Genomic DNA, 13,337 nt, shown 5'->3' with positions numbered 1-13,337 from the left:
GGATTTCAGGGCACAAAGTTTTCCACACAAAACATGCAAACAGGCTATCTAGCATAGCTTCATTTACAGTTCAATTTTCAAAGCAGGACAATGTTTGTATGTGTTTATGTTTTTTGGTAAGAGACTTATCATGTAAGATCATGTCGTGACATCAGCCCACCAACTGAAAACTGCACATTTCCCCAATAAAGCCTGAAATTTATAACTGCCTTTGACAAAGACAAATATAACCCAAGACCTATAAGCAAAATAATATGTAACTAAACACCAGACAAATCCATGCATCATCTGAAGAGAGTTAAAAAAAGAAGAGCTTACCTTTTCATTTTTCACCTTCTTTAACGTCTTGCATTCGCCATTACCATTTTCCACTTCCTCTGGTTCAGTTTTTGTGGCCAATGCTGGTACTATCCCAACAGGTTCAAGTGCAATATTCCCCATTTGATTGGCTTCTGCCAAGTCTGTTGATTGTGTGTTCTCAAAGGACGCATTACGACTATTCCCCAAAGCAACATGGGCTTGAGACACAACATCCTTCTCCACAGCAGCTATTGCCACGACCGGGGCTCCATCTGTTTTGTCCTTCTTACTTTTCCCAGTAGCCCCTTCTTTCTCTTTTTTACCACTCAGAACACCTCGGGAAGCTTTGCCCCCCTTTTCCATGTTCCTTCCAGAGGTTGAATTACTGACAGCAGCTCCTGCACTCGCTGCTGTGCCTGTTGGCTCCCCCTGAGTCCGTCCTGTAGTTTCTTTTTTGCCCCCATCTCCAGCTGAAGCTTTGCTACTATTGTCTTTAGAGTTCTTACTGCGCTTGTATTTGGATTTGCTTTCCTTGCCTTGAGACCCAGACACTGGACTAACAAACCTGATGTTGTCCGGCAATGCTGCCACTGCACTGGGAGGTGCCGCCATGCCGTCCTTGGTACCAGACATTTCAAGTTTGTCTTTCTCTAAATCAGCATCGAGGTCAATAATCAGATTTCCAACACCAATATCCCACTCATCCCCGCTGTCATAAGTGTCCACCGCATTAGAGTCCACACCTTTCCCGCCTGCAGTGCCACCACTTAGGGACATTTTAGTGCCAACGGCCCAGGATTGCCTCAGTGAGGTCCGACACCCTCTCAGACAGTTGGGACTCCGGGACACGGGTTAGAGAATCCTCACGGTCCACTCGTTCCTGTCCCATTTAACCACATATTCCCTAAAAGAGAAATAAAAAAAAAAAGAGTTGTATTAGTCTATAAATTCAGATAAATAATAGTACTACAGCTCTGCCATCACAGAACTGAGCATTTCATAGGGTACAAGACACAAAAAAAAAAATCTTTGATCATGGGCCAGTAATTCTCTGATGATCACTGCGCAAACCACTATGGTAATACCCACTGGTGTGACAGCACTGCTCCGAAACCCTCTCTTTATAATCACTTCCCACAGTTGTCATGGCAACCATGGGAAATGTAGCCTAAATCCTGCTTTGACAGCCAAGGTGGCCCCACTGTTCTGAATGACTGGCTCTCTTTTCACGAGGCACTGCTGATAGTGTCACTGCTGATAAATAAGGAGTAGCTGGTCTCACACACCCCCACATGGTTTATGGAGCCCTGCCTTTTCAACTCAAGAGCACAATGGTAATCTTGCATTAACAGAGGAGCTCAAAAACATGAATGGACCAGTGTATGTGTCAGGAGAACACCAGTTTGTTGTATTTGCTTATACAATACAGCCCAAAGGTCATCATGTTTCATATCTTTTAGTGAGTAAATACAACATTCCTTTACAGATCCCAGCAATGTTTAATTTTGGACCGGACCTACTACAAAACAACATGGATATATAAAAAGAAAAATCTTGTTAACTGTGTCTTCAATGTGGAACTCAAGAACTAACTTAATTTTCTCAATTCAGATCAGATGTGTTCTCAGTGTTTAGAAGACTGGAGGGTCTTTCTGTTTTAATTTAAATATTTGTTTTAATTTAAAAATTTTCCTTGTAAAAATACAACGGTGATTGTTTCCAAGAGTGGCAGGGAAAATGTGAACATCAGCTTGTTCATTGTTTGTCTGTTCGGCATGATTCATGTCTTTAACATGTTTTTTTAGTTAGATGCTATCTTTGAATCATGCTGGGAATTTTTTAATGTGAAGTTCACCAAGTTTCCCTTATGAATAACAAATGAATATATACATAAAGTTTGCCTTGGCAGCTGTATTGGCACCATTACAACATCCTTTTTAGCATTCGTTTGCCATTAGGAATAGTAAAAATCTTCTGTGAGGAAAATATTGGTAAATGATGAAAATGGAGAACGCAACTGATCAAGCCAGAGCCTATTGTGCACAATAGGTTAACAGTGATACAATGTTATGTTTTAAAAAAAGATTGCTGTACAAGTTAACATTACTGACACATAACACCACGAACAAAATGAGTTACTATACTGATGGTAGAACTCACACGGTTACGAGGCCTCAACCAATCACCAACACATTGCACGCACATTATGGATGTTCTATTTCTTAAATGAAGAACTTGCAGTGCTCAGTCCATTGGTTCAATTTATCCCTTCAGAAGCTGGTGTTGATGGTCTTAAACATGAGGATGAACCGGCACAAGACAAAGAATCAAACCATTTTCTGAAAATCTTGCACTTACAGCCCCCTGAGAGCTCACTGCAAGTAGGTAAATAATTAAAACCCACATCCGTATTTCTCATCTCCTTGTGCAACGAGGAACGTGAGGAAAGAGAAAGCCTGTGCACAAAAGGCTCTGGGGGTTGTGGTAAGGGTGATCAGATCAATACCCCCTCAAACAGGCATGAATTCTGATGATTCTCTTTGAGCCGCAGACACACGACTGACAAAACACAGCCAATCACAGTGGAGCCCCAAAAAGATCCTCTGAACAGAATTATGAATATAGGCTTATTTCTAATTAGTAGCCATGGTGTGTTTGTTTTATGTTGTACGGCTTAAATAATGAATCCTACATTTTCTAATGGATATCTGAAATATTTGCTGTTAAATAGATCCAGGTTGAGGCCAGGGCATTTGAACCTCATCATAATTTGTTATTTCAACAATGCATTATCATTAAGAGCTCTAATAAAAATGGTTTAATTCAAAATGCATCTGTAATTAGAATCTAGAGCTGCAATAACTATTTAACTGACGATTATCTTCAAGAAACTTATCAGCAACTATTTTGATAATGGATTAAGTCATCAAAACATTTGCTGGTACTAGTTTCTCAAATGTCAGGACTTGATACTTTTCTTGAAGGTTAACTAAATATTTTTTGGGTTTTGTGCTGTTGGCCAAATAAAACAAGATTACCTTGGGCTGTGGGAAGTGTTAACAGGCTTATTTTTGCCATTTTTTGCCATTTTTTTGTCAAAACAATCAGTCAAAAGCAGCAGATTAATCGTATATAATAGTTAGTTGCAGCCCTATCAGAATCGACAAGTAACTCAACACATTGTTTCAGCACAAAACAAGCTCAAATACTCACTAATTAGTTGGTAAATTAATTGATCTAAGATTTAACATTAAAACTACTTCATTCTTTTAAAATGAAGAAATTCCCACACATTTCTCTTTCAGTAAAGACAATTAACTGAGTAAAATGGAGAATTGATAAAACATTAGGAACATGCACATCTTTGGTTGAGCTGTTAGCTCAATTTGCTAAAAAGTGTTGAATATTTAACTTCTTTATCTATTAGACTTGCACAGCATTTTAAACCACAAACTGAGATTATTTCAAAGTTGACTTCAGGTGCCCAGATTATTACCCCTGTGTAAATACAGCTCATCCTGATGGGCTTATCAAGTCAAATCCTGAAGCTTTGAGAATAACTATGACAGCATCCAAAGAGATTGCATGGAGATATCAGCATATTTTCTGCTTCATTATTAGTCTTACAATTAAATTAATCTCCCTATAGTAGCAGAGCTCAAAGAGAGTTTTACCTTGAGATGTAAAATACGACAAAAGCAATGGTTTTAGTAATGATTTTAATGCTCTAGTCTTAAAGCTGGGTTGTTTCCACTGACTGACAGAAAAGGAGTAATTTTGCACTATCTACTGTTGCTCAGCTCTCATTAGAACAACAGTCCAAAATGGCAGCTGGATAACATAATGCACAGAGCCCATGAGTCAGTTAAGAGGCCAGTCATATCACCCCCAACAGTGACAGAGGTAAAACTGTTGAACAATCATTTGATCACTGTGCCTGTTTATTCCTCACAGATGGCTCCCCAAAGGAACAACAGTCGGTGGCAGGTTTTGGAGGGTGGAGGGATGCAGCTGTCCCTGTTTGACTGGGTAAATAGTTGTGAGGTCTAATTTGTCCAACACCTCCACAAAAGAGAGGTTGTAACTCTATCAGCAGTTGACCTACTGTACTGCCCTTAGCTGGAACTGCAGCGCAAGCCCCTTTTGAAAAAGCCCCACTGAGGAAATGTCCCAGTGAGTGCCCCGTTGAGCGAAAGGCATGCAGGCTGTGCAACTCCCAGAGTGCTTGTCCTTTTTTCACAGATCCAGTTTCATTCAGCTATCTATCACAGAGGCCACATAAGGGTGATTCTGCCTTGCAAGCGCAGAAAAAAGACGAGGGGAAAAGCCATTTCTGGTCGATTTGCCGGGGAACACAACTAAAATCAGGCCTGGCATAATGTTCTTTTCTGCATGTGACTGTGAGGAACACCATCTGTGCATCAAACAGAAATTACATTATGAGGTTCATCTGTAAAGACGGTTCTGAAACTGACTCTAATGCAGGACTAATTTGGCAATTTTTGCTTATTGTTCTTATGTGACAGACAGAGGTGGGGAAAGGTGCAATTCAAAGGTGGAAAATAACATACGCAAGGAGAATGCCCATGTTGTTATGCAACAGGGAACAGGTCATTACAGTTTGAAATGTACAGTCAAAATCAGATAGGATAAGCCCTGAAATTAGGCATCTGTGTCAACCTAAAAATTTAATAGTCCCATTATCTTGGCCAGAATTCTCTCTGTGATGGTATAAAAATCTTTAAACAGCATTAAAACTTAGCTACTTTAATGAAACAAAGCACCATCTTTAAACACATTTTTAAGGAAATGCCCTTATTTAGAATAATAAATGTCATGTGCTTTCCTTTAGTCATGAAAAATGCATATTTACTAGCACGTAACTGGGCCCAGGCCTTTGTTTACAGTTGTTTCTATAATTACAGATCATAAAAACTTACACTATGCTATGATGTTTTTATTTTTTAATCAAGGTATGTATACATTCATAATGTTTATTGCCTCATCGTCTGCTCCGAGTGCTCCAAATCTCATTGTGGTCTGAAAAACGCTTCTCCAAAGTTACTTGAAATTGTCTTGCAGAGAAGCAGGGAAGAGTCTGGTTTATCATGGCTCACAGAGGAGATTTTAACACCTCCAAAATCTCAACTACATGCCCTGCATCGCCAAGGCTCTGTGTTTGAACAAGCACTGATGGAGGGATACCCAGGAGCACTCGGGCTGGGCCCAACACACAACTCAACAATAAACCAAATGGCCAAAGCAACACAATGATTTGTTTAACTTATGTTAATTGTTGTTCCCGTTGCCTTGGAGGGAAGAAACCAAAACAAAGCAGAAAATCAAAACAAGTGGGAAATTTATACATATTTCACCTATTTTACCAAATTTTTTGTTTTGCTTTTATTTACTGTCACGTTTCTCTCCTCTCCTCTGTTTCACCATGTGTCGCAGCGCCTGCCCACACACAGAGGAGCAGAGCAGAGGAGACACAGGTTGACAACTTGTTAAGCGCAATAAAATCTTTCCAACAAGTGTTATAAATCCCTTTAAAACGAAAGACGGACAAACTTTGACCCCAAAAGTCTGACAGTAATTTTTTGAATGCATGCAATCTGGAGACAGTGGTGAGGATGCTAGCAGCTCTGCTGCTGTTACAGCTACAAAGGGAAGCCGACAACCTCTGTCTACTCTGTTTCTACAGTGCTCAGACCCAGAGATAATAAAACACTTGCTTTGAAGCTGAAAACTTGTGTAGGCCTATGGATTTTTTTTTTCCACACAGAAAGTTGATCCTGAATCGATAAAGAATTGGACCGATAAGCAGAATCAATAATGCCACTGGCATTTTGTGAAAACATGATTGCTGTACAAAGTCTCCCATTTGGACACAAAGTGAATGAGTTATGAGTTTATTATATTTAAAAAGCAACTATGGCACTAACATAAGCAGGAAAAAACTTGGAAATGTGCATCCTTTTCTCTGCAGGTCATTTAAGCCTTTAAATGACCTGCAGAGAAGAGGATGCACATTTCCAAGGTCCCCATCCAGAGAGCCCCACAGTAACCTCCATGTAATTGGATTGTGTGCATGAGCTGATTACCTAAATAGAAATGCACCGAGTCAGTCCAGGTGATGGGTATCAGGAGTTTGTGGGTCAGCCAGCATCTTTATCAGTACGTATGTCAACAGGAACTCACAATCACCAGTAACGGGTGACCTGGAGCTCAGATGACTGCCTTCAGTATGCATGCATTATACAGATGATTGTGTTGAGGAGGCACTACATTTTATGAAAACGTATGCATTTTTAACTTTCGATCAAATTTAAAGATTATTTTCAACCTAAATTAGAAACTCAGTGAGGTTACTTTTGGTTGATACTGCTTGAACACACAAAAGGTTTAATTCAAAATATTGCCATTACTGCCAAAAGGTCTTCTATCCCCGACTGCAGTGCATTCCTGCATCTCTTGGACTGGCAGCTGTGTGACTCAAAGCGACAGAAACAAAACAAGTGTGAAATATGCAGATTGCTCTCTGGCTGATTAGGCCGTAATGTCCAGGCTCTGGTGTGATGCAGCAAAAAACAAATCTCTCAGACAAAACTGCCTCAAACTGCATCATTCTCCAATGTAGTTTTCACCAAACAGAGAAACAGCAATCTGTCTCTTTCTTTCTGATAGAAAAGATAACTGATTTCTAGCTATCTTCAGAGTTGTCTGACATGCTTTGTTCACAATTACATCAACACTAAGGTGGACAAATTAGACAATGCAGTTAAAACCACACATCTGCACTGAGGCTTTCAGGTCATTTGATCAAAGTTCAGAAATGTTACATGTTAACAAGGCTAGCAGTTACCGCAATGTTATGTAACGTTATATAAAAATACATGCATTATGTGATTGGCTACACTGACACTCAGAATAAGTGATCACAAATAAAGTTTAAAGGCACCAGAAAATGTTTGGACTGTGCACACTGCAGATCCAGAGAGTCCATACTGATGGTTTACAAGGTACATTCAGCATGAATAACATTTGGTTATTCTGACTGAAAATGACTTAATAATGAACAAAAACCTTTGCTGCTGGGTGGCTGAGTGCCTCATGTAAAGTGTATTACATGCTTTAGAGCTGAAACTAACGATTGTTTTCATTATCAATTAGTCTGCAAATTATTTCTTTTGATTAATCGATTGATCACTGTGTCTGTAATGTCAAAGAATAGTCTGAAAAATTTGTTATATCTCCACACATCATGATGACATCTTAAACTGCCTTGTTTTATCTGACCAACAGTCCAAAATCCCAAATCCGGAAGCTCAGAGGTTAGAAACAGAAAATATTTGACATTTTTGTTTTAAAAAAAATATTATTACTACATTATTTTGTCAATCAATTGATTGATGTAATGTTGCAGCTTCAGCATGCTTATAAGCTAATTCAGTCAATGCTGCCTGAAATCAGAAAGTAATATCACATGCTGATGTGAGTGATATGAATTTGTCTGCCAGTTTCAATACTCCATGGCATCAGCAGTTCAATCAACAACAGTACAAAGTTGAATAATTGGCATTAGTTATGTAACGCCACTAACTAAAAAGCTGCATGTCTGATCATTGTGAAACTGTTCCAGACCCAAACCCAGCCACGACAGCAGTTTGCTAGGTCACAAAAAATAAATCAATTATACATCACAATCCTAAAACAGTCACTCACTGTTAATATTCAATAGTTCTGTCCTCTGGCTCAATCCTCAACTAATGGAAATTTTCACACAGATTAACTGCATGTCAAAAAAATTTGTGCAGACCCCAGGTATGGACCCCAGGAAAACTAGCAACCACGGTGCTGAAGCTTATCCAGATCCAAATAAAGAAATAAAACATTCACCTTATGCTATACAATGGCTCAGAGCCAAGAAATCATATTGAGTCCTTGAAAATACCAACACCAGATTCAAAGGACTTCCATCTTGTGTCACTGATACATATTAAATACGTAGAGAGTCCACCATATGTTTTTAAGTATACTGTCAATGTGATCGGTGATTCTATTCTGATGAGAAACTTATCATTTCAAATCCCAGAGTAACTGAGCACCGAAAAACCTTTGTGTAAAGTAGGCCAAAAGCCCGACAAGAATTTAGTCAGGCACAGAGTTGGAAGAGACAAATTACAAACAAATGTTATTAGAGAAATTTGATTTAAACTGCATTAATGAGGAAAATGTGGGGGCTGGACCTAGATGACATCCTTAGTGAGATGGTACGGTGGGTAAAAAGGGGGGGTAATTGCCGACAAATTCAACTGAATGCTATAAGATAAATAAAGAGCAGCTCGCAGAGTGCTTATCAAAGGCACTGTGATTATGTTGTATGCTTAAACAACACATTTTAAGATAATCACCCAGCACCCAGAAAAGCCACCATATGGAAATGGTCTGAGGCGAACTACTTCCGACCAACATTAATCTGGAATCCCACAGAAAGTCTATGGCTTGACAGCTTGAGCTCCTTTTGATAGTGATATAATAGATTAAATGAAAGAATAAAGACTTGCTCTCAAGGTTTCAGCAGCTGACAGATGAAGTCAAGTCTGTGTGAACTATAATCAAATTGAGCTAAATATCACACTTAAAATATTAGAAGTAAACAAACATTTGTCTCACATAAATCAAAGAGACTTCAAGAACATTTACTGTCATATAAAAGTGGAAATGCTTGCCACAGTAAATGATCTTACTCTCATTCACACAAGCAAGTGCTTGTCGTGAAGTACTTGCTCTCTTTGAATTACTATTAGAAATAACCTCATTGTCAGCACAGTGTCAACATTATTCCTCAATAGCTGCACAAAGGAAAATATGGAAAAACAAATTACACTAAAACCATGACAATTTTGTCAAGCCTAAATAGTGGTGGCCAGTCTAAACTGGGAATTCGATCCACCCATGAGTAAAAATAAATAATCAAATTGTGGTTTGTCTGTGGCAACAGCTGATGCAGAGGTCGGAAAGAACACTTACACATTGGCCAGAGAGTAAGGAAGCCCTGATCTTAAATACTGACAAGGTGCCAGATTGATTTTTCCTGTGCTCAAAGAGGACTCTGGCAGAAACGAGAACAGCTCCATTAACATGCTCAGCCATTCTACTCTGCCACGATTTCTGAATTACAAAAGCCAGTCACTAGGATTCTCAAAACACTTCTAATTATCTTTGGTCTCTTCATTCTATAATTGAGACTCTCTGTCTTAATGCAAGTCAATATAGTAACAGCAGCAGCATCTACTGTGACACACTTGATTGTGTTTGTGGTCAACTGTAAAGTAAGCTCAATGATTGTGTGCTTCTCAATGGACAGACTTCAGACTGAAATTTGTAATGAATTATAATATATTATGATTAAAATCCATCTGTATGGTGGCGTGTGGTTAAATACTAATGAGGCATATTCATGCGGCTGTAGAAACTTCACATGCTCTGCCACTGAGGAATCATTTAGTTGATTTTCAGTGCCATCTAACCTCATCAGTTCAATGTAGTGGCACCTGGTCATTTTCACTGAATACCGTATCTGTACTTACAGTTTGTGACCATAGTGTAAAGAATTGTAGAAATTATGTTAAGGATATTAAACCAATGAGACAAGGACACAGAAAAGCATCAAATTCTCACACTGAGAAGTTAGAAATAGCAATTAATTGATATTTATGGTTTAAAAATTACTGAAATTATCAATATTTCAGATTTATTTTCTGTTGATCAATTAATTCATTAATTGTTGCCACCTCCCCCCCCCCCCCCCAAGTGCTCTCTTTATATCAAATAATCTAAAGATAAAAAATAAATAATAACTAGTTACCATTAAAGCCCTGTAAATTAAAATTAGAGCTGCAAAATAAAACCTAGTTTCACTCCATAACTAATATCTGTTTTGATTTTTTCCATGGTATATCTTTAAACAACATGAAATCTAAATCTACAATGTTCATGGTGGAATTATCCCTTATACTTGTTAACTGTTAACAGAAATATAAAAGAGTAACCTCCCTTCACCTGCCATGATCAAATTAGATAATCTTGAATTTGCCTTTATTCAACAGTAGATGGTTGCGAAACTTCAAACGTTTTGTGATGCCCCTCAAGTATAAGATGGTGTCATCTGCATAACAGTGCAACAACATAAGTTTATCATCTTGATTAGTGAGAACAGAAGGGACCAGGCAAGGATGTCTGTGGTTGTGCCAGATATTATGGTTGATAAAGAGGTGCCTACTATATTGACAGATAATGGCCTGCTTTGACGTGAAGGGTTCCGATTATTCAGCAAGTATGAAATTCCTGTCCACAGCTCAAGTCCGGTTATGATGTTTAAACTTATTTGGTTACAGCCACTGAATCAGACAAGTAAGTGCCAACAGTTCATCAAGACCTTGAGACAGAGAGATCAGATAGTACATTTAAAAACCTGCTTGGTGACATTATTAAGGAAGGACAGAATAAAACACTACATCAAATACATTTCCTGTAGAGTGGGGCGATTCCCTCACAAGGTGTACAAAACCAAGTGCAATATGTAGAATGTAAATTTGTACATAACTTTATCCAAAAGGTGAACGCACTCTTGGATGAGAAGTTTTTTTTCTGTCAGGGTTTATCATTTGGAAAATGAAATAAGGGAACCTCATCATTAACCATGAAATTGAATTATTCATTGGCAGAGGAAGTACCTGCCTATAGTGGTGCTCTGTTTCACTATTCATTTATTGAACAGTCTGTTTATCTGCAGTTTAAAAAGCTTTAATATTGTCAAATAAGAATAGCTGTGGTGAATATTAGCAGGAAGGTTTTAAGAATTAACTTCAACTTAAACCACTCTAAGAACTTCAGGTTGGGGTCAGTGACCTCGGCAGGCCAGAGTTCTGTTGTATTATCACTGTGACCATCACGCCCAACTGCCTCCAGTTAGTGTGACTGAAGTCAGGTTTCAAACCAGGATTATTAACTCATGTGAAGATACCAATAAGCTAAACCAATGATGCATGTTTTCTTGTTCCCTCTGATTCAGCAGAAAGTCCATTTTTGCACGTAGAGCTTCAAAACGAAAGAGGGGAACTTATCAAGATGAACTATCAGACGCATGTAAAATGTGAAGCAGCATATTTGAAAAATAAAGGAAGCACTTGCTGTTAAATTAACATGGCAAAGATTCTGTTAAGGTTTCTAGGTTTTAAAATGGATTTTCTTCTTAACCCTAAAACCAGGTCCAGATGGGACACTGAGAAAACGACAAGCCAGTTTAAAGTTATATGACGCATTGCCACAACAAGCAAGTGGAGTACTTAGGAGTGCTCTACAGTATTTGGACACCCACTACTGACAATTTACACTTAAATGCCAGTGCATTAGTACTCATACACATTGGTTCAGGTGAGATGTTTCTCTCTGTTTCAGCCCCCATTCGACATATAAATCAAGAATCTGTCCCTGGTTAAAACTAGGAGTGGGAATTTTGTTTAAAGAGTGCAAGAGGATGCACAAGAGAGAACTTTATTTGGTCCTTATTTCATTGTAGATATAACAAAATTTCAAAAAGCAGCAGATAAATTCAAGTAGGGCACAGACATTGCTAAAAAACTGTCTGTGACAACTCTGAACTGTTATATTTTCCCCATCAATCAATATTATATTAAGCTTTTTCTCCTCGATCTGGGAAGAAAAGATAAAATGAGTTGAATAAGTGCGTTGGGTAAATTAAGCTGGTTTCTTTTACTTAAATACTGACAGACAAATGAGGGAGAGGGAAGAGCTGTGAAAGGACAAGGCCTGGGGCTACAGAGCAGACAGTCCCTTGTCTAACACTGCTGGGTGTGTGCAGCTCTCTTTGTCTTTATGGGTCTGTGTGTGTGGAATAGAATAAGATAAAGACACTATTTATTTATTTTTTTACTTCAGTGTTTTGTGTTATGTTTATTACATGATTCCTGGATGGACAACCTGCCTTCTGCACATAATACACTCAGTCAGGCTTATTGTATCTGCATATATCTTCTCTGGATGTTAAACTAATTTAATCTGGAGGGAAAGTTCTACTAACCTATTACATTGTAAATGGCTGACTTGTAGTACTGTAATAAAAGCGCTGCTGAATGACTAATACATTGCACTGCTGGTTGTACCATGGACAGATAAACTGTTGCCATGTAAGTGTCTAACTAGAGGGAGGGCATGGACAACCATTAACCTCAAATAACTGCCAGCCTCCCTCCCAGCTGCTGCTTAACAGAAGCCGAGTCAACAAAGCGAGTCTTAAACGCCATTGTCACTCTCACATGGTCGCTTTCCAGAATCAATGCAGCAGTGATCTGTTCCTGAGAGGCACAAGTGTCACATTCAAAAATTGATGAGTATCAGGTGTAGGCACCAATTTATACCCAATTCAACACTGATCAAATACTGCAAGTTTTTGTCAGTGCTGTGATCAATTACTAAACAATAAATTTCGCAAAATCGAGTCATCTCACACTTACTTCCATCTGATGTAGCTGCATCTTGCAACTTAATCTTGCCCATAAAAACACACACAAAAAAAGTATCTGACAATATGTGCTGACTCTTGTGTGCACTCAATCCCTGCTAGCAGTTAGAATTCGAGAACATGTATGTAAGAGACGGGAGGAGTAGCATGCTGCATTTTAGTGATGGTAAAATGTTCCCATTCAGCTACACCCAGTTTGTGATAAAACTAGACTTGTGTGTTTTGATGCCTGCATATTTTTTCCTACTCAAGTACAGTATAATTACTTGTTGGCGCTGGATGTTTGCTTAATCTTTTCACCAGTGTTCACTCCCACATTTCAACTCACATTAACCCTCGTCAATAATTTTTTAGGCAGCACAAACTGAGCTCTGTATTCTGGTTCACATGGTCGTAGACTCCTGGAACAGGACTGCTGCTGTAAACAACCACAGTTTCCATTTTGCAAAATGGCAATGCAGGGGTCTTAGGGGAGCTAGACCAGTTTTCC

General features: G+C 38.7%; 1 protein-coding gene across 2 annotated transcripts in view; it reads right to left on the bottom strand.

Annotated features, from left to right (window-relative positions):
- The window catches only part of znf609b (zinc finger protein 609b), a 73,661-nt gene that overhangs the window by 50,713 nt on the left and 9,611 nt on the right, over window positions 1-13,337 (bottom strand). For both annotated transcript variants that reach the window (XM_071489202.1, XM_071489203.1), the window contains exon 2: window positions 319-1,204. In XM_071489202.1, the coding sequence (XP_071345303.1) occupies window positions 319-1,077 (759 nt within the window). In that variant the 5' untranslated portion in view covers window positions 1,078-1,204. The remainder of the gene's footprint in view (window positions 1-318; window positions 1,205-13,337) is intronic.

This window comes from Trachinotus anak, unplaced genomic scaffold (genome assembly GCF_046630095.1).
Source record: "Trachinotus anak isolate AG129_WGS33_773 ecotype Australia unplaced genomic scaffold, CSIRO_AGI_Tana_v1 ptg000011l, whole genome shotgun sequence".
Classification (NCBI taxonomy): Eukaryota; Metazoa; Chordata; class Actinopteri; order Carangiformes; family Carangidae; genus Trachinotus; species Trachinotus anak.
The sequence above is the reverse complement of the archived record's forward strand: the minus strand, read 5'-3'. Positions and strand labels throughout refer to the sequence as shown.